The 21,869-nt window shown below is 37.6% G+C and overlaps 2 protein-coding genes and 1 long non-coding RNA gene across 3 annotated transcripts in view; 1 reads left to right on the plus strand and 2 right to left on the minus strand.

The window, feature by feature from the left end:
• The window catches only part of lrit3a (info leucine-rich repeat, immunoglobulin-like and transmembrane domains 3a), a 5,431-nt gene extending 3,425 nt beyond the window's left edge, over window positions 1–2,006 (minus strand). The window contains exons 1-2 of the mRNA XM_017417493.3: window positions 1,634–2,006; window positions 353–819 (exon numbers count right to left, since the gene is read on the minus strand). Of these exons, the coding sequence (XP_017272982.1) occupies window positions 353–819; window positions 1,634–1,779 (613 nt within the window). The 5' untranslated portion in view covers window positions 1,780–2,006. The remainder of the gene's footprint in view (window positions 1–352; window positions 820–1,633) is intronic.
• Window positions 1–6,328, plus strand: part of LOC112450549 — a 26,554-nt gene extending 20,226 nt beyond the window's left edge. The window contains exon 6 of the long non-coding RNA XR_003039202.2: window positions 5,981–6,328. This is a non-coding gene — a long non-coding RNA (uncharacterized LOC112450549). The remainder of the gene's footprint in view (window positions 1–5,980) is intronic.
• gpm6aa (glycoprotein M6Aa) lies at window positions 3,255–21,518 on the minus strand. The gene is made up of 7 exons (XM_017417494.2): window positions 21,232–21,518; window positions 10,453–10,645; window positions 10,165–10,321; window positions 7,647–7,800; window positions 6,486–6,562; window positions 6,337–6,402; window positions 3,255–5,315 (listed from the first exon to the last, which is right to left on the minus strand). Exons 1-7 carry the CDS (start codon window positions 21,266–21,268, stop codon window positions 5,163–5,165), a joined length of 837 nt encoding a protein of 278 aa, XP_017272983.1. The 5' UTR covers window positions 21,269–21,518; the 3' UTR covers window positions 3,255–5,162.
• Between the last annotated feature and the right edge of the window lie 351 nt (window positions 21,519–21,869).

Here is a 21,869-nt window from a genome sequence, read left to right on the forward strand (position 1 = left end):
TAAACACAACATTCATGGTCTGACATCCAAAATTTGAGAAAATAAATCAAAATATAGTAGACACATTTCTAAAACTCACAGGTTAGTTTTGGTTGATTATTATTGATTGATTGTTATTTTTGTTTTTTCAACAGGATAATTGCACAATTTAATGATTATTCTGCTTGTAAATAGGACAATAATTGTCAATCCACAAGTCTGCTACTTCTCAGTCTAAGCTCATTTGAATATGCCCTGGCTGCCACTATCACTTTGACAGAAGTGAGGTAATTGCAGGTAACCCCAAAAGTGTCCTGAGTTGGCCCCTAATATCCTGTAAAACCAATCAGAAGACAGAACAGTTTCTTCTTACCTAACACAACTTTTTGAGATGCATTAGAAGAGACGCGTAGACCATTGAAGGGTGGCCAGATATCCATAAGATCAGAGGACAGGGTTGTCAATTTGTTGCTGGAAATGTCCAAGTAGGTGATGTTTAGGAGGTAGGGGGTTGCCTCAGTGGGGACATTAGTTAGTCTGTTGTTGTGAAGATCCAATGTCCTCAGTCTGGGCATCTCTTTGAGGGACTCCCAAGGGAAAACGGAGATCATATTTCCATCCAACCTCAGCTCATGGAGCACTTTTAAGTTGTAAAAGCTTCCTGTATCTACGGAGGTTATGGAGTTATAGGTAATCCACAGGTACCGGAGCTCCACCAGGTAGTAAAAAGCTTCTGTTGGGATTCGTCGTACTGCAGTTTTCTCTACACGAAGTTTTATCGTATCCACGGGAACATTAACGGGGATGTCAGACATGTCTGGGTCATTGCAGAGTACAGATCTGAAAGTCAGAGATCAAGAAGATGAAGCTAATGCAGAGGGGAACTCTTTATATTTTATCACATTTTCCTCTGAGTAAACACCCTTTCAAGAACATTTTGGCAAATCATTGATCTGCCAATAGTGTAAAAAAATATGTTTTAGTAATGTGGTCCTAATGTGGTACAGGTAAACATCAGTCTATCCATTCAGACTCTGTTATGATGTGGGAAGCTATTTCTGACATTTCTCTAGTCCACCTAAAGGGTACTTCCCAGGTGCCAAGGTTAGAGATAATCTCTGTTATCATAAACACAGAGGGATCATGTGAGCTGAAAGGAATGTAATCAATTCATGGCACGAGCACACTGTACATACAGCAAGAAAACTATAAACATAACTGACAAAAGAACCAAAAAAAAACATATTTGGAAGATTTCTTATCTTTAGATAACTTAGTAGCAGGTTGCATGCTCAATATGATCCTAAGTACTGTCACTAACGGCATGTCTATACTTTCTTCCACAGTTTTATAACAGCTGTTATGTTAAACTACTGTCTTTAAATTTATTGGAACACAGACTTCAGCACTATTATGACTAATCACACAGAGGAAAGTAGCTCTTTGTTGGCTTTAAAGGGATTGAACATAAAGTTGATACAGGTTTCCATACAATACAATACATGATAAACAATACAAAATATAAATTAGTTTCACCCATATTAAGAGTCACATTGCTCTGATACTAAAGTTGCTTTTCTGTGGCTCAGTATTTCATTTACTATAAATACACAAAGATAAACTTTTCTTTCTGGACAATTAAAGTACATGTTACCTGGTTCCTGTTCCATCTGTACGCCCATGGAAGACACAAGTACACTGGGATGGACAGAAGGACAGAGCCATACTGAAGCAGCACAGGAATACATGCAGACAGAGAATTCGACACATGATGTCACCCGATACGCCCCGAAAGCTCATATTCAGGAGCTATCATGGAAAAAATACATCCGTAGTCATTAAGAGCCTGAAAAATTCTTCCCAGGAAACGCATGAAAGGGGAAAATAAGAAAAAGAGCTTTCAAAGTCCAAAGGCGGCAGTGCTACACAGGCTGAGGATCTTACCACAGTACAGGTGACCTATCGGATTGACCATGGGGGGGAGGGATTAGTGAGGGATTTCTCAGGTGTGACAGTGTCACTAAAGCTCAGCAGCAGGCAACACTGGTCTTTTTGAGATGACGCTTCTTTTTTCGCCTTGTCACCTCAGCAGCTCAGCCGTTTCCATCTTGTCTTTTCAACATGATGGTTAATTAGTTAATTCTAGACAGATTTAAGTTCACGTGAGCCAGCCATGCTTTTGGCAATCTGTTCAGTTATCAGCCTCCACGTTTTTTTTCTTTTAAAGAGACTCTGTCTAGTTTTCTGAATCTACTCTATATGCAAACACAGATGCTTTTTACACATTAATACCAAGCATATTTAGTTACATCCTCATCCTTTTTTTAGTATTTCCAAGGAGTTTATTAAATGTAAATGCAAACTTGAGCTAGAAGGTATTTTTAAGGAGTGAGACGGGAGTTCTGTCTGACACCAGGGTGCAAAATGTAATCTTGGAACTGATTTATTACCTGGCTGAGAGGATCAGGGGCTCAGGGCAGGAAATCAGATTCAACCTGCCCACCTATGACAGGTTCAGAGTAGTTTAAACCTTCTCATTTGTTCAGCACATTGTTTATGCCATGTGGATGTATTTACATTTACCTAAGAAAGTGCTTAAAAAGTAAAGTTTATTTGCTCTTTCAGAGTTTTCAGTCTTCATCTTGTTTTATGGTAACCTTCATCCTAAGGGAAAAACTTCTCACCTCATTCTCATTATTTATGTTTAAACTCATTTTTTACTTTTTTAGAATGTTTTATTGATTTTTTTTTTCTTTAAGGCAAACATTCCTTCTCTTTTAAGATTTATAGAATTTATTGATGCATGTTTTCAGCAGTTTTGGTAGCTCTGAAGCAGAATCAATCCACTTTGGGATGAAAAAGTGCTCATTTAGGGGCTTTTTTTGACTGTCTGATGAAAACAATATATTTGCGTTACTCAATCATACCTTATAAACTTTGAAAATTATGACTTATCTTTTACCTTCCCTTATGTTTGAAATCTACAATACTATATACAACAAGTAACACCTGAATGGGATCGATAATAATGTAGTTATTCATTTTTAGTTATGACACTGTAACCTGATCATTATACACTCCACTGTTTGGTTCTTAGTATTTTGAAAGACTGAGAAAAAAAGAGACATCTAGTGGTGTCAAGTAGTTTCTGACGTCATGCATTTTCTACTGATCTGTGATTTAAAAAATAGAAAATAGTAATAGTTTTACTTTGGCTGCTTGAATTTGTTCCAAAACATTTACTCCCTGAAACAAAAGGCACACAGAAGACCAAATGTATTAACAAGTACACAAGTGAATTTTATTTATGCAAGCAAATTTGATCATACAGGTCAAATAAGCCACTTCGAGCTGTTGGCACATGAATGTACAAAACAGATTTAATTTAAAGCCTGCTATTAAGCATCCATAGTGAAAGTACAAAAGACTAATACGAGGAGAAAGCTGAAAGCTTTTTTTTTCTTCCGATCATTACAGAGTAAGTCATGTTGGTACAAGTATCAGCTTTAAGACATGGTTGAAAGCTCATCACAAACTAAATAGACACAACTCAAGGACTACAGTCTCTAATATCAGTAGCATAACGCAGAAAGCATGGGAGGTTTAGTACAGCACATATAAACAAAGGTTTGATCCAGCAAGACAGTCATAATAGCAAAAATAAAAAAGTGAAAAAAGTAACTTTTGAGTCAATAAGACTATACTGATGAATGTCCATGCCACGAAAAAACATCTAAATTCACAGTCTTTACTAACAGTACAGTTATCCAACTTTCAGTTGAACACCAATGCGCTTACATCTAGAGAGCACAGAAAAGGTCAAATAAGTGCATGAAAGTAGGTTTGAGAAATACTAAAACAAAAACAAATAAAAAATAAAAAATCACCAGGCAATGCAGTGATGGGCCACCTCTGTAGCCATATGGCATCAAGATGTGTAGGCAATAAAGTCACTGTCATGAAAAAACAAAAGAATTCTGCAACACACACTTTTACCATATCTCATAATTCCACCAAGTGTCATTACAACATGGTTTGTTTGTTTTTTTTCCACATCAGGCTTTTTTTTTATTCAAGACTAACAGATGCAAGTTGGACCTATTTTATTTTATTTTATTTTATTTTATCTCATGAAAACCTTTCTCAAATATCAGTGCAAAACATAAAGGAATGCTTTGTTATATCAGTATTTACAGTGCAGAATCCTGCACAAACAGGATCTTATTTATAAAGTTCGACTTGTAAGAAATTAAATTGGGAGTATGCAAACATGCTTTTGTGGCATTTTATTCAAACACAATGGGATTGTTACATTTCTAAAATTAATTTTATATGGTAAGATTATCACTTTTTTTTTGTAGTGGCTTTATCCTATTTCTAAAATTTTTCATGATTCAGTATTTCCTGTTTAACAGGATTGGCACCTCAATAAATATTTGTTTTTTCACTTACTTGGAATTTATAATTTTGTTGTCTTGATACGGAGTAGCTTCAAATAGAAAATTAGAATGAATTTTATGTAAAAGTGATCTTAATCCCTGGGAAAACTGGTAAAAGATTACAATTCTTCAAAGTTGTGAAATTGAAAATATTTTCAAAAACTAACCACTCACTCACATACAGTACATAGCTCTTGAGCATGAAATCTCCAGACACACTACATGATAAATGTGCTTAAAAACCTTTTAAAGCCCCTATTGACCCTCTCAGAAATCAGCAAAAAGGAGAAAATAACAAAAAATAAATTATGAATGAGAGAAAAAATTACTGTATCAAATAAAAAAAAAAAGAATTATACACTATTTACTTGAAATAAAAAGCTGAAATATTACTGCTACCTGTGATTCTACAAACTACACTAAAACTACAATCAGCACTAAACAACTTGTTTTTAAGAATATTACAACTGCCGTAATGATAACTCTAAAACCCATTCATGAGAGAGGTAAAGGGGCTTTTTTTTTCATTTGAAATGCTGCTTGTGACTAAGGAGCTGTGTGTGATGCGCCCCTTAGACCACATTGTCATATGACGCACCAGTTATATCAGCAGTGGCGAGGGCCCCAGGCGCCATCCGCCCCCCCTCCCCCTTTGGGAGGGGATGGTCGAGAGAAACAGATAGAAAGCAAGAGGAGAGAGAGGGAAAGAGGCCGGAGTGGCAGGGCCAGGCCTCACGCTGGTCTTTATGTGTAGGCGTTGAGGCGCTCCTTGGAGCGGGTGGAGTGGATGTCATGGAGCTCCTGCTCCTCCTTCGACTTGATGTCTTCGTATTTCTGCATTCGGCAGGCGTCCTTCACGTAGGCCCAGTTGGCGGACAGCACCATCAAGTAGTGGATCTGTGGGAAACGTTGCAAAATGTGACACTAAGAAAAGCAAATTCGAGAAATATCTCAACATATGAACGGTAGTAACAATGTACTGGTTTGGTCATTTATTTGAGGATGCAAAGTACTTCTATGTGGTTTTAAAATATATTTTTAAAAATTCTTGCAAAGCCTGTTGGGCTTGGCTTCTCAGATGGAAGGGGACATTTTCAGGAGTCCACCAGGTGGCAGCATATTGTCAAACATAGTTTTAGACCTTGAAGTTGCCATGGCAGCTAAGATTATAATGAATGTATTGTGCTTTAATGACTGAGGTTGTAATACAGCTTCTCTATTCTTAGGAGCTGCAGTTTTATGGCTGCAGTTTAATGGGTGTCTGCATCTCTCTAATTAGGTAACTGAGATTCAAACACAAATCCAGCACTATTATACCTACATTTTTTTTCTACCTTTGTATTCTTTAACCTGCTGTATATTAAATATGTTTACGATTTGTTGTGTACACGACTGTAACAAGTTTACTGTGAGCATGAAGTTAGTGATCTAAGCGTATTTGTTGTGTTTAGTGTTTTGGCTTTTTATGTGGGCAGGAAAAAATAAAAAGATGATGAGATAAAAGTCTCGCTGCACTTTGCTGCACCATCATTTCTGAAAAACAACCACTTTCTGTTTTTCAGGAAATGGCTCCTCACAAATTACTGAGTGATGTTTGCAACAATCTCCGAGCCTTTCTTCTCCCTGTTTCCATGACAACAGCACGACATGCCCGCCGCCTCCGAAAGAGGGAGGGAGACAAACCCTGTCTTTTTCACTGCACCAAAATGCCTTCTCTCCGATCTCCGGCTTTTCTCTCATAAACACAAGGAGACACAACAAAATGCCGCTAGTTTCTCAGCTACGTGGATCCACCTTTAACTGACTAAAGAATGTTTTTAAAGAGATAATAATTTAAAAAAACACTATAGACATTGTATCTGCATGTTAAGTTCTTCTCTTGAAAGCTTTCGGGGCGCTTTCTGCGTAATTTTCTTACCATTGCAATAACAGCAGCTCCTGCTCCAGCGAGGGCGCAGATAAACAGGTGGAACGTCATGTTCAGCTGTAACAGAAACAAGTCACATCACACATCAGCGCACAATGCTTTCAGAAATCTTTTCAGTCCAATTTCTATGTGGGACGTACCTCATTAGAATCACACATTTTGAAGAACTTTTCTGATCCGACACACACAGTTTTGGCCTCAGCAATTGGCACAACACCTGAAACAAGTTGGTATACATGAATCCATTATAACAATTCATGAGAGACGGAAAAGTCCAAACAGCTTCAAAGCACAAAGAGACAAAAGGTGACAACAGGGCCATATGTACCAAGATTCTGTAATAATAAATAAATGTTGTGTGCACACAGGCGAAACACGGGGTTTTAATGTGTTGGTGGAGGCAGAAACTGTTGTTGGCTTACAGCAGAGGCAGAATCAGAGGCTGATTGAGTGAAAACATGTCAGGCACATTCGCTGATTTGGTGGAACATCCCTGTAGCTTAATATAGGAGGGTTGTTGTTGTTTGTTTGTTTGTTTGTTTGTTTGTTTACACTGGTCTTAGAGCTCAGCCTTTGCTCTGCAAAATTTCCAGGTTTAGAATCAAACTCAAAACTTTACATTTTCCGGCATTTGATTTCTACAAATATGCCCAGGCTGATAACAAACTGTTAATTTCTTTTCTTTTTTTAAAGCTAAACTTGAAATGAAATCTTTTGAATAAATCATGTTTAACCCGATGATGTTGTGTACCAAGTATTGCATTAATATTTACAATTTTTTTGCACAATTAATTGTTTTATTTGCCTTTTCAATCTTATTGCATTTTAATTTAGTTTTATATTTACATGCAAAATGTAGTAGTTTTAGTCTTTCAAACTTTTATATTTCTGCCTGGTTTTTATTTTCCTTCATCCTGTGAATAACATTATCCACAATGCATTTTTGCTTGAAAAGTGCTAAACTGAGATTATTTGTTTTTCAATCATTTAATTGTCAAAAACAAGCATACTTTATTTATTAAAATCTTTGTGATCACTGTCTAAGTGTCAGGCTATTTGTGTAAAATATTACATTTAGAAAACTTTTCTCTATGTATTATATGTAGCATAAAGAGCTGCAGTTATCACTAAAGAGATTTTTTATTAGAAACTATTTAGTGACTGCACTTAAAGATTACCTAATTCATTTAACGAGTTGCAAAAGAAGCAGCAGTTCAGTCCAGCCCGGACTCCAGAAGCCACTCAGGCACTTGAAGAGCACTAAAACTGGAACTGTAGAAATGAAGAACACACTTCCTCACCGTATTGGCGTGGGTCCAGGCAGAGTGTGGCCCCCTCCAGCACAGTTGTGTTTTGGCAAATATTCCAGATGTTGAAATAAATAAAGACTGGAATGGAGGTGAAAGCAGTCACTCCAAGCCAAGCCAGCATGAAGATGTAAGTCAGCATGATGAACTAAAAGAGAAACAAAGAATAACTGTGCTCATTAGTTAGTCTAATTAAACATCTGTAAAACTGGGTTCAACTCTATATGTTGTAGAAACACAACGACAGTTCTATCGCTTTAGTTCTACAGTGGAACAGGTAAAGTGTTTTTTTCTAAGGCAAAAATGCAAACTGGTTAAAAAAAAAAAAGTGTGATCCTTTGGGATACAAGTTTGTTCCTGAGGCTCTTCAGCTGCTTGTCAGTTTCTGTCAAGTAGCTTCACTTTGACTGACTAAATTATTAAACCTGTGGCTCAGTTTATTTAGCTTAAGATCCACCTAAGATCTATTATGAAGTTAAATCTTAAAGATCATTATGCTAGGAGTGTTGTTAAGATTTAGTAATATGCTTTGTACTATCCTGCATTCCTATAATTTATGCCGTACAAGTAAATTTTACTTGAAAATGGATCGACCAACATTATTGAAGAATGGCTTTAAGAAGTGACAGATGGTATGTCTAGGCTGGAAATAGCTTCATCACAAAGTCTGAACAACAGAGCGACTCCAGTCCTGTATTGAGGATATTCTCAGCACTGCCTGCAGCAAATGTAAAAGTATCAAAGCTGAGCAGTAGAGATGCAGAGTTAGGCAGTGTTTTTTCAGGGTAAAGGTGGTACCTCACTGGGGTGTGACTTGTTGGCAAACAGCGTTTATGAGGTAGTCTCCAGAATGTCTTGCAACATTTGCTGCAGTTCTGAATTGCAGAAGCATGCGGTCCCATTGCTTGACTTTTGAATATGTTCCGTGTGGGAAGGGGATTTTTCTCTCAAAATAGTCACTGATGGTATCTTCAAACCCGTCTCAGACCCACCTGAGTTTTGTTGTGGGCATCTCCAGCTCATCTCAAGAGTGATAGATCTGTATTTTAACTCCTGCATGGGAGCTCTCGTCTGACAGAAAATATCTGAGGTAGTAGAGCAGGTCTAAAAAAACGAGCTGATGATAAATAATAATTTTGAACATCTGATCCAGATCTGCCTGTCTTCATTTCAGAAGTGTACTCCAGCAGATTAAATCATAAATGTGGGGGCGGCTGCCAAGGTGGGTACGAAGCCAGTCGAGGTGGGTGTAATGTGGGTGAAAGTCGGCAACTAAATAAGGTTCACGATCCAAAAATTCAGTTTTGCAAGCTGTGCACACAAAAATAGGCCATAATTTTCAAAAACTGTCCGTTTCTACATGACTCGCTGGTCACTTGGTTGCAAACACAGAATTTAATGAAACTGCAATGAAAAAATTGCCTATTTTCTCACAATTTTAAGTGGCCAACAGTGGCAGTCTAGTGAGATACTACCTTAAGATGGAAACCAGTTTGTGAAACACATCGCAGGGAAATTCTTAAATAATGATCATATTGTGTTCACTATTTAGTCAGATTATCATGGATCTCTGTGTATTTAAACTGTTAGGTGAAAACCATCAACATTAAAAAAAGGAAGAGTCTGCCTCCTCCTATTGTTCAAAACTGAAAAAACATTGTAGGTGTATTTATACGTTTTTTCTCATTCATTTATATGGACTTAAACTTTTGCAGCCAGCCAAGACGCAACGCTCAACATTCAACTTCTACATTAAAACTACCCTTTGAAGACCAACCATTAAAATCCATAAATGTTCAGAATCTGCTTGTAGCAATCAGTCATGTTTGCCAATTTTCATTTGATGTCAAATAAAATCTTCATGTTATGTTATATAACAACAAATTGTCGAGGGATTAGAAACAACATGAGCAGCGACTGCCGGGGCTGTGACTCCGGAAACATTTCAAACATGTAAAGGAAACTAACTGACCTTTAAAGTTGTTCATTGCAAACTATGAAATCCAACATATAAAAGGTCATCCTGAATTAATATAACTGGAAAACTACTGGAGTAAACTCTTTCAAAGTGCATCATTTGATATAGTTGAGCATGCAGGTACACACTCAATGTAAACAAAACAGCTTTTTTCTGCATACTTAACAAATCTGAGCGTAAAAACATACCAATACATCAAAACTGTCTGACTTTTTGATCCCAAATATCTTTTAGATAGATGTTGCCTCTCTTGACCTATTTTCAGTCACTTTAGCTGTTTCCATAGATAAACTAACGCATGTGGTACGGAAGTCATTCACAAATTGTGCTTAGAAATTTTAAATTTAACTGTGCAGAATTTATTATTGTATGATTTTTTTTTTACCAGTCTTAATGAATTTGCAATGAGTACCCTTAAACTATAAATGATTCCTGAAAAATTGAAATTATGCTCAGACAAGTGGAGCCAGTAACCAGACCCAGTTTTAAGCTTCATTTTTTTTAAGTATATGTGGAGGTAAACAGTAGCCATACCCAAGCGCTGACACAACGTCCACAGGTGGTGATCTTGAAGTCTCCGTACAGGTCCTTAATGGCTCCACTGGTGAAGAATCCCTCCACCATCAGCAGGATGCCATAGACGAAGAAAGCCGAAGCAATGCCGTAAATCACATACTTGATTATATCAATCCTGCAGAACAAAATATCCACAAACCATTTGGTTTTACTACTTATAATATTTTCAAATTTATCTAAAATATGTCTATAAATGTGCACAAATACAAATTGTTATGTTTGGTTGTTTGATCCTTTCTTACTCACATGGTGAAGACATCCAGTGCATCCACGGGGCTCCTCACTACTTCAAAGTAGTTCTGTAGGATGGTGACGGTCCCCGACAGGGCTTCATGTCCACAGCCACAGAACAGGGCCACGCCCGCATACAGCAGGATGGTGGCAACAAGGGACGGATACGGGATCCCACCCAGGCATTTGATGCAGCATTCAAGGCATCCTGAACACACAGAAAGATTTATGGGTTTGAAAACAGACAAAAAGTGGAATTTTCACTATGCCAGACAGGAATTTCGTTCCATTGTAGATTTTTTAAATTATTCAGCAAAACATTGCCAATGAGGAAAATCTTTCAGCATTCTGTACACTGTTTTTCCATTTAGTTTTTGAGAATCTATTACACTCAAAGCACATTTGGGAGGCACTTGTATGCATGGTGGAGCAAAATACAAGAACACGACCAAAGTTATGGACAGTTTGTCTACTTTTGTGATCAAAATCATACAATTAAATGGCCATTGCCTTCTAATGTTTGCAGTTTTACTTCAGTTTATAGATCCAAGCACCATATTTATATTAATCAGTGCTGCATATGATGCTGGCACTCATTTTATCATGACAATCTCACTGTAAGATTTACATATTAGATTGTGACCTTCAGCCATTCCCCCTTCAGGCTACGGCTCCAGGGGGATCTGAAAGTGGCTTCTGACGATTTAACTCCACCTTTAATCTACTGTGCATATTTCTCCTGGAGATGAAGAGTCTGAATACTCATGTATGTGGCTTTCTGCATGACTTGCTCACATCTATGAGGCTTCATTTTGCTTTTGTGTATTTGTGTGTGTGTGTGTTGTTTTTTTTTTGGTATGCCAATCGGTCATTTCAGCGTAAGAACAGCAGAAATCAAGCTTAGTTTCTGTGTAAGAACAGAGCAAGTCTAGTATTGCAGGGCAGAGAAACGATCCAGATTATGTGTTATTATGAATCAATCAGTATCTCCTTTTATAAATAAATTAAAATAAACAGCAACTTCCTACACTGGTTTAATGTGTAAGTCAATAAATATCTGTGGATTGTGCAGATAAATATAGAAAATGCCTCCATCATTTACATGATAATGACCAGCCATGTTGAAATTTACCTGCCTTTGTTCAGCTGCTTCTGTTTTGAAATGAGACTCGGTTTATAGTATTTCCATTGTAACACAGAAATATGGACTGCATTCATTGCTGTTGATTCACACATTTTTCATTGACTTGTTTTGCAAATCAGCAGTCAGAGTGATATCCCTCCTGCTTTTGACTCTTCCTGCTGACCTGAGTGGAATACTGAGTAGCCGGTCCGCCTGCCAGGCTGTGCTGAGCTCTCATACGTTTGGTGCAGCTCGAGTCCTCGCCCAGGTTTGATCATCTGCATCCCCACTGATGTCATGCAGACTGGAGAATGTCTTTCCAGACATTTATCTTACATCCAGACAGGTGTCTACTGAGGATGTATGCTTTTTATCAATGATTGTGCAGCTTTTTCCTCTATCAGTATTGTGTTGGGTTTTTTGTTTTCTCTGTAGGATTTATTTGCCTTGTCCACAATATTTCTTTATCATCTCTACCTCTGGGTATTTCAAACACCTTCACAAACCATCCTGAGAAAAGACATGAAAACACGGCTTATTTTGGAGGGTTTTCAGGCAATCAGCAGCACTACCTGGCATTCACTTTAACAAAGCTCAGTATAAACAATATGCTGTACACTGTCTTAGAAACCTGCAGCAGATTAGAATGATTGATGTCCACAGATTATATCTCAATGCAGTCATGCTTGAGGCGTATTGTTCACTCAGAAGGCATTGTCTTCAGATAAACTGTATTCAAACTGTGTTCAATACACCTGATGTTCCTCATAATCGTGTATCTGTGACTGAAACCTGTGCATTATAGAATCGGCTTCATCGTCTCGTTCATATCAACCAAAAACTCGACCGGTAGAGCTATTTTTGTTTGAATATCTTCAGAGATAAAAAGTGATTCTGCCACCACCTCCTCTCTCACAGATTCATTTTCTCGAGTTGCCTTATCATTTCAGGAAGCAGGCAGTGATGGAGTTTATTGATTCAGTAGTGTTTACTGACAAGATAAGTGTGAGAGATAGAGACCAGTCCCATTTACTCTCTGCGCTCTGGGCCAAAATCAACTGTCCGATCATGTGGGGAACTCAACAAAACAGACAAGGAGATACACATTTAGGACACTTTTTAGTTTTGCATGCAGTACTGATGGTCAGACTGATTCACTTCTCATTTAGTTCCATGTTAAATTTTAATTCAGGCCATTTGTTTTGCTCAAATAAGAAATTCCAGAAGGGACTGCAGTAATTTTTTCCCTTGCAGGCTGAGCACATTATTAGGCAAACTCAAGCAGTCATCAGTCGTTCCTTTTGCCTCCTTTGAGGCGCGCAGGTAAAATTTGGAGCTGCAGCTGCGTGAAGCAAATACTTAACATGGCGGTTATATAAATGATTTATGTCATGGCCTAAATTGAGGTTTATTACCTTTGCATTATTTACAATTCTGCACACAGATTGCACTTATCTAGCTTATTTTTAATGTCTTATTTTCTTCTGACAAATAATCAAGCTTATTATCATTATGTTGTGCTGATACAAATTAGATACCAATGTAGAGTTATCAAGCTATGATTAACATCTTGTTCATTATTTCACTAAGAAGAAGTGTTGTTACTATGGAAACACTTGAATGAAGTTACAGGGCTCGATGAGAGCGTGAGAGTTGCTGCAACATGAGTGATGTTTTATTGATTGTTTGCTCTTAATTTTGTGGAAGAGAAACTCTTCAGCTTCAGTGAAGCCCTAAAGAACAAGATTAAATGACTAATTTAAATTCCACTTAAAAAAATGTCTCAAAGATCTGGTGAAGCTTGATGTGAGTGAAAAAGTCATATTTAAGAAGAAGCTTGTAAACATCTTTTTTTAATCTCTCTATAAATCTTTCTTTTCAGCTGAACTGACCTGTGTGTTGGGCTGGTGAAGATGGCAAGCAGTGGTGGTGACTCTGAGAGCTGCTGGGTGCTTGATTCATAATTTACAAGTGGCACAATACAGCACAGCACCAGCCTCTCACATAAATGATTCATGACTTTTGCTTAACTAAACATTACCTATAAAAATAAAGATCTGGTTCTGTGTGAGAGGTCATGGCTATTTCAGTTCTGAGGTTTAGTTGGCTTGTATGCTGGTGTAGATTATTAGTCCAAATCCAAAAAAGGTTAAAAAACAAAAACAACAGGACTTCTGTTCTGTAGCTGAAGATTTTTCAATTCTCATCTGAGGAGCTTTCTCAATTGAGAAGCAAAACGGCTTCAGCTACAGAAAAGAAATCCAGTTGTTTTTGTTTTTTACCTTTTTTGGGATTTCGTTGGCTTGTATTTCAAAGTACACACTGACGACTGCATTGTGCTGTTGGTATTGCTCGCTTCAGTTTATTTCAGTTGTATTGTTTAGATTTTTATTGGTAAATGTGCATTTTTTTTCAATAAAACTCAAGATTTAGTTTAAAAGTTTTGGGCATTAAAAAAATCTTCACAATCTTCTCCTTTTTGTTTTCATAAAATACTTTTACTTTTAAGGGATTTGAATAACATGAAATAATCACCCAATGTTTATTACACAGGGATTGATACTCAATTTTAAAGGTGCTCACTGCAAAGAATGAAATCAAACATAAAAAGAAACACCCTGAACTGAAAAGGTTCATTCTCGTAGTTTTTCAAGATTTATTGAATGCAATTCTGAAATGTGGGTCAGCATTCAAGGTAAACAAAGCATTTGGCTGAATCCTCCGAAAACCACGTGGAAGCTTGAGTCACCTCACTGACCTCCATTAGGCCAGCTGTAGTCAGTGTAGGTAAACAAATATGGCCGGTAAGTTTAGCGTTTGACCTGTTTTCAGTCACTTCGGTTGTTTTCGTAGGTAAACAAACAAACGCAGTAGTTGCCATCTGAACACACATTTTTCCTGCACACATTCAGCATTAATATGAGAAAGAAAAATATTGTGCTGATTTTCTTTCTGTGATATTAAAGCCTCATTAAATAAAGTCTCTTCTGGGAAAAAAAGTGGGGTTGGGGTGGAGGGTGACCGGGTGATCAGTTCAGTCAACAGAAGGCGTCTCCCTAATACAAAAAGAAAGGATGACCCCCCCCCCAAGGCCCCTCCCACCTCCCACTTCTCCTCCATCTGTCAGTGTCGTCTCCCAACAGGCAAAGGGAACACACACTCAATGACCCAGTCAACTTTCACATGATTAAATGTGCTTAGTGCTAAACGACAAGCATCAAAGAAAAGATGGCTCAGGAGGACACTTGGGGTTAATTAATAAATGTATTTGTAACTTTCTTAAGACCACTGAATTAAACTATCTGTACAAAATAAAGATAACAGAATTACAGCATTAATGAAGCATTTCTTATGTGTCTAAAGCTCGTTAGTTTTTCTATGCATATATTTGTATTTCAAACAACTTTTAACAGCTGTGCAAAGATTTAAGACATTAGCTCACTAGATTATTATGACACCCTGAATTAGACTTCATTATATTTAAAAATCTTGATTATCTCAAGAATATTACATTCATCTTAACATATTAAAAAATGACAAACATTATTCAGTTGCTAATCATTTTATCAAGCCGGGCGCATAATTTATTTCAGTTGTTTTATGGCAGTGACGTGCACCATCATTGTGAGCTGAAGGAAATCTGCGTTGCCTTCCAGTATTTTGTTGAAGCCTTATCTGAACCCTTAATCCAATGTGCCATCTTCAAGCACCTTTTTGTGTGTCGGGGTTTAAGCGGATTTGAAGCTTTTAGCACGTAATTATATAGCATTAAGTGGCACACAAAATGATTAGGGTCAGAGTTGAAAACCAGTGAGTGGTGTTGTTCATCAGGACAGGCTGCTGTGAAAGAGCTTCACATGACTTTAGTGATATTCATAAGACTTTCATGGTACTAGGCTGCTTAATTTGTGTTTGTGACAAAGCATGCAATACAAATTAGTTCAGTCTTTTATATATTTGGGTAAAAACACCAGAAAAAGTGTCCAGAAAGTGAACATTTTAATGCTAATATCATGAGCTGTCAACACCTGGCTTTTCAAGAGTGCAGCAAAAAGATGTGAGAACCTTTAGAGTTTTCTTTTAAATAAAAAAATATATATTCTTTCAAGTTTGGAAAACCAGTAGAGAAGTCTGGCTCTATTTTGTTCTTGATCTTCTCTTGCTTTTTAGAATTTAGATTTCTGCATATTTTATTTCTTTTTTTTTCCTGTTTTGACAGCAGTAGATAAAAACATGAAGGCTTCACAGTCTGTGAATACTAGCTACGAAGGTAATGCTGAGCTGATTCTAAATTCTTCCTTTGGTTATGCCTTTGCAGGTGCATTAGCTAGAAAAAAATCTTTCTTTTTGAAGTCATATTAGTGCTTTAGTGTTAGAGTTTTGTGCTGTTATAACCTGAGAGAAAATGAAAAAATTAAGGCACACACACCAAAGTGAAAACTGACCTAATTTTATGTTTGTTGCATGTTGGTTTGCTTGTGCTGTAATGCATTCATACAGATATAATTTTTCCACATACAGCCAGCAGTTAGTGGTGCTTGTTATCAGGGGAGTGGTATGGGGGTGGGGTGGCAGAGAGAAGGAGAGAGTGGGGGGATGGTGTGTCTGTGTCAGTGAGGGTAACAGGCGTATATTTGTCTCGTTGCTTTTCTTGTTCCTTTTATGCAACCCTCCACTACCCACCCTCTTTTCCGTGTAGCATGCATGATTTTCTTTTCCCAGCTCCCCCTTCTCCTTTGCGCATGTTTAATCAACCAGTATGGTTGCCATGTCAACCGCAGCGCGAAACATGAGAATAGAACGAGTACTTCAGAACTGTGACCCACTTACTGTATGTCAACAAATTCAGTGGGACAATAGTGAATGAGACACATTACACTCATAACCCCTCAGGGTGAAGAGGACGTTGCAGGCCAGGTCCAAATGCTCAGCCACTGATTTCCTTTCTTTCTTTTTTGCTGAGAGATGGAAGAGCCTGAACAGCAGTGTGTGCCTGCAGAGTAAAGGAGGCCTTTTGTCCAAGTTCAGTCAAGGAACTGAGGGGCAAGTGTCAAAAACTTTAACACAAGTGGCGAGGAATGCTGCACGTAGTATTTCCACATTTTTACGGTGCAAGTAATTCCCTTTTTTTTCTAGGGTGAAATGAGCTTAACTGTTTTGTTTGCCAGCATGCTAAGCAGCCAACATGAAAGAATGAAGGGATTTAAATCACAGCTCCAAAAAAAAGCTTGTTTTCAGAAATGAATGATGCGGCGATTAGTGCAGCTTTAAGTTTTGCTTAGTTGGAGTTTTCAAATGTGAAATACTTTGAATAGCACAAATATTCAAGTAAAATATGTTTTAGTAAACCATCATGCAGTGCATATAAATTGTAACCTTTAAACACAAAATTTTGCTAAATTAATATCCAGTTGATTGTCAGCATTAATGTTTGCAATAATAATAATAGTAATAAGCCAGCAGGAACAATTACTGTAAACCATACCTACATAGAAAGGTTTAAGTAATCCCCTCTGACATTTTCCACTAAAGAACCCCAAGAAATCCAAAAAGAACAATTGATGGAAGTCGCTTGACTTATTTTGGGCTGGACAGTTCCAGAACAATGAGATGGAAAGGAAGGTCACAGAAGCAGAAACTATACATGATGAAAACTTGCTGAGTAGTGGTATTATATGCTGAGCAAAAGGTTTAAAGCCTTACAACAACATGCAGGCTGTCACTGGACAAAAACTCTGAACTGACATATTTCCTTAATGGTAAGCAATACCTTAAAGTTAAATGCTTCTAATCGTATAAAAAGATGAATTTCTCTCTGTGTTTAATGCTTTACAACTGGTATCTAATTAACCACAACAACTATTTAATATTCAAAGCAGCCACTCCTAAATCCAGAATGCCTTGAGCTAAATGCAAAGTTGACATTTATTATGAGAGTTATAATTTCATGAAATTCAATGAACCATTAAAACATACAACCAAATTTTAAAATCTAAGTCCCACAGTTGCATATTGTGTTTGTCCAATGTTTGACAGAAATGTGCTATTTTAGAATAGATAGAAATATCAATGAGATGCTTGATATGTACCTGCCTGCCAAGTAAGAGGGCTGATCAAATCTATCAAACAGAAGGACAAGCTGTGCCTTGCAGAGTAGATTCTTGGCTCAGGAAGTGCTAACAGGTGGGCTTTTCTCTGTTTTTCCATTGAGCAGCAATTAAAGCCCCGAGTGTGAATTATATCCAAAATGTTGCTTGGTTGATTAGTCGACAGTATTACCCGTCATATGCTCATCTGCAGACGTTCTTAGCTAAATTAATAATTTGGCCTAGAGTTCAGACATGTGAAAACTTCCTTGTTCAAACATAGGGTGTTGGTTTGCCCCCTGTGGTGCTTGGCCACTTTTGCATATCGAGTGCACTTCTACATTTGGCTATCAGCTGAAGTGAGCAGAGCCCACCTGGTGCATCTGAGTCATAATCTGAGATTTGCAGCCTCAAAAGAGGAAGACAGAAGGGTATTAGCATGCTGCGAGTGCACTCAGTGACACCTGCAACCCCTCAGAAGTGAAGGAACATACTAATTTATGGTTTGTCTTTAACTCAGGTGAGGTCTAAAACATAGTTTTTAGTAAAATATTATAGAAGATGGCATTAACAGTGTCAAATTCAGCATAGCTATAGATTTTATACCTATAAACATGAAATTTTAATTATAAATCAGTTGATAAATAAATAACAAAGCTGTCTTCCATTTAAAATACAGTAGATCATATTCAAGTTCTCTGTGAGTAGAGGAAACCCTAATCAGAATCTAGAATAGCTTTTGCTTGAATGGGTCCTTACAAATGATTACAGAATTATACAGTAGATTAAATCAAAGTGATATGGAAGAAAATCTGAACGAATGGCTTCATTGTTCTTTTATTTATTTATTTATTCCTTTTCAGAAAAGTCTGTCCAGTCATGTGTTGTCTTCAATAATCAGTTAAAGAACTATTAATGCAAAGCCTGCAGATTTCTTTAGATAAATTCAGTAGCGTGTATTTATTGCTTTATCAAACAGAAACCTACTTTTGCGTAAGCCTGGAAATGATCAGAACTTATAGATGTAAACATTTAGTAGTTATTTTAGTTAACTTACAATATGATTTGGAAAACATTTCAAATTGAATAGTGTGTTTCATTAAATAAAACTTTCTCTTTTAATCATTCAAGTAGAAACTTGTTTACTTTCTCAGTTTTTGTTTTGAGCACACATCACACTTCCAAAACATCAGTCTTGATTCTTTTCTCTGTCAACTTTGGAAAAATTCACAACATCTAAGCTGTTGTGCCAAAGTTTTAAGTCTTAAAAGTGGTTTATTGAAGGACAAAAAAATGTCACTGGGAGAAATTGAATATTTGCTTTTGTTTGTTTAATCACCCTGGCAGTGACTCATGCCCCCACCCACCCACCTCCTCAGGGCAACAGAACAGTGAGTGACAGGCTGGTTGGAGATATTTTTGTGTTAGTTGCTTGATTTTGAATGGAAAGAAAACAGTAAACATAGTTAAAGGCCCACAGTCTCATGTCATGTGTTAGCACTTGAAGTATGTGTTGTGATTGACTGTCAGCTACTACCACACTAAATTTTAGCTCAATATCAGTAAAGTTTTCTAAAGTATAGTCATTCTTATGTATGCTAATGCTAATTAGCTGTGGAGGCAATTTTAAATTGGGATGACTCTGAACATGAATCAGCTGTTGATGCAGTCAGTGTTTATAATCTGTGAGGTTCACTGGAATTTGTTCAGTGGTTTATGAGTTTTCTTGCTAACGAAGGAACCGTCTTGACTCCAACAGTTAACGCCAAAGTTTTGAGTGTAAACAAAGATCAAAGGAGTCACATAATGTGTGTGAAAGTATGAGTTGAAGATGATATTTTAGTTCAGTATCTTTGGAATTGGCTGAGTTATGACCATTTTTGTGTTTTCTAAGTTTGGTTGGTTGTAGCAGCTATCTTGTATTGGGTTGAGTTTAAAAGTTAATCAGTTTTAGAAGTCATCCTAAATCTATCTTTCTGACAGTTTCATTTAAAAAATTTGGTAACGAACAGCCAGGGCTGATTCCTGGAGTTAATGACAAACTTTGAAACACAGATCTTGAGCAATCCGTTAGTGCTCAGAGCATAAGTAGGAGATCAATGTCAGCTACTACCACACAAACTTTTAGTTCAACATTTGTAAAACTGACAGAATTATTTGATTTTGCTGTGGTGGCCATCTTGACTTGAATTGACTCTAAAAGTTAATTGGTTGTAAATATCATCCCACAGATTATTTTCTGAAAGTTTTATAAATATTCATTCTGTGAAACAGCAAAAGGAACACATATTCACTCCACCTTCACCTTAAGCATTTGTTGATAAATTGTTTACAGTGAGGAAAGGATTAATTCATTAATTCCATCATGAATAGTTGTACTAAAGTTTGAGTGAAAAACCAAACAAAGGACAGGCTAACCTGAACAAAGTCTAATTTATGTCACATATGACATGGGCAGGGCAAGTCTGCATTGTTTAGTAGACTTTTTACATTTGGCTTACAGATTTTGAGTAGCTGTCTGTGTTTACATCGTGCCATGGAAGCCTAGAAGTCAGACAAAATCAGTGCAGTTTGTCTTATCATGAAGTAACACATTCACACAAGCATTTTCTTTTGTTTTTTTGGCTTTATGGTCTTGACCGTGATATTTCCTTCATTGCTGTAGGCCTCTTTTCATTCCCTCTGTGATCATGTTGTCTTCCCACTGTATTTTACTGTACTTTGGTTTGTCTCTGCCCCTCCCACACTCTCCAACATAATATACTGAGTTGTCATCAGCAGCAGAGGGTGAAGAGAGAATATGACTACTCTTGGTCAGTTCCATGGTAACTGCTTCAACTCACGAGTGTGTCTGTGAGTGGATGCTGGGACGCAGGAAGGAGGGAGAGGAGAGGATGAAAACACAAACATAAGAAGCCCTGCCTGTCACATTAAGGAGGAGGGGGACTTGAAGCAGAAACAAAGATGTCTTTGACATGACAGCAGTATGCTGCCCACCTTTTCTTCATGTCACAATTTGAGGTTTGTCTTCTGAGAAAAAAAAGAAATCCTCACTTGCCTTAGATCTCAGCCATGCATTGAATCATTCATGCAGAAATAAAATGGTGGCGGTGGGAAATATAAATAGCTGTTCCACTTTACATGAAACAAACATTGTTCCTTTTTAAGTAAGCAAACGAAAAAAGGGAGCTCCTGCGTTAAATCCTCAGTGAACGTCGCAAAGCTCTGCTGCAAGACACCTCATCTATTCATTTAGACACAAACAAACACAACCTGGAAACTGATGGATAACGAGCGCAGAAGCTCGGTGTGTTTCTCTTTCTCTCTCAGCCGTCACGACAAGCATGAAAGCCTTATCAAGCAAACAAAGGCAGTCCAGCCGTCGCTGAAGCAGTTCACACCCCTCTGACTACTCAAGCAGCACACACAGACGTGCCTTTTTCAGTGGAGTGCTGATACTTGGTGGACAAAGGAATTACCACAAACAGCTGCTGCCCTATTCTAACAGGCACAGCTGACATTAACAAAATAAACCCATGTCAAATTTACTTTAAAAATAAATCTAAACATGCAAAACATCCTTACCTTTTTGGGTCTGCCCCTCATCCATCTCTTCTTCCATTTTGCTGATTTTGTTTTGGAGCAATTAAATTTTTCAACAACAAAAGAAATCTGCTTGGTTTACAGGTTAGAAAATCTAATATGTTAATCAGGAATAACCCACAGAGCACTCCTTCCTCTCCTTCTCTTGTCTGACTTTTTCTCCCTCTCTCTCTGAGTGTCCCTGCTGTCAGCTGTGGTTTCTGTCAGGAGTCTGGGTGATGCGAGGGATCACTGAGTCTTTATGGTGCTGTCCATTGTGAGCTGCCGTGGTGAGTGCTGAAACCCTCCTTGGTCCCTGGTGGAGGAGGAGGAGGAGGGGTAGGGGGCTGGATTGAGCAGAGGGTGGTCTCTACGGTTGGCAGACACAAGCGCAGGCATGACAAAAGGGTTTTATTAGTTTTAATGACAGGTTTATAGAAAATATGGAGCTGAAACACTGAGAGGAGAAGCAGAGTTTAGATGTCGGTGAGTTCAGACTCTTTTTGTCTGTATCATGTAAACAGTTGTGTCCTGTTTGGGTCAACAGAACATGCTTTAAACACCCCTGGTTCCCTGTCAGAATGGTTACACCCATTATCACCCATCTCCCTCCTCACAGAACCAGTAGCTCTACAGCATTA

This window comes from Kryptolebias marmoratus, linkage group LG9, assembly GCF_001649575.2.
Source record: "Kryptolebias marmoratus isolate JLee-2015 linkage group LG9, ASM164957v2, whole genome shotgun sequence".
In the NCBI taxonomy this organism is placed as follows: Eukaryota; Metazoa; Chordata; class Actinopteri; order Cyprinodontiformes; family Rivulidae; genus Kryptolebias; species Kryptolebias marmoratus.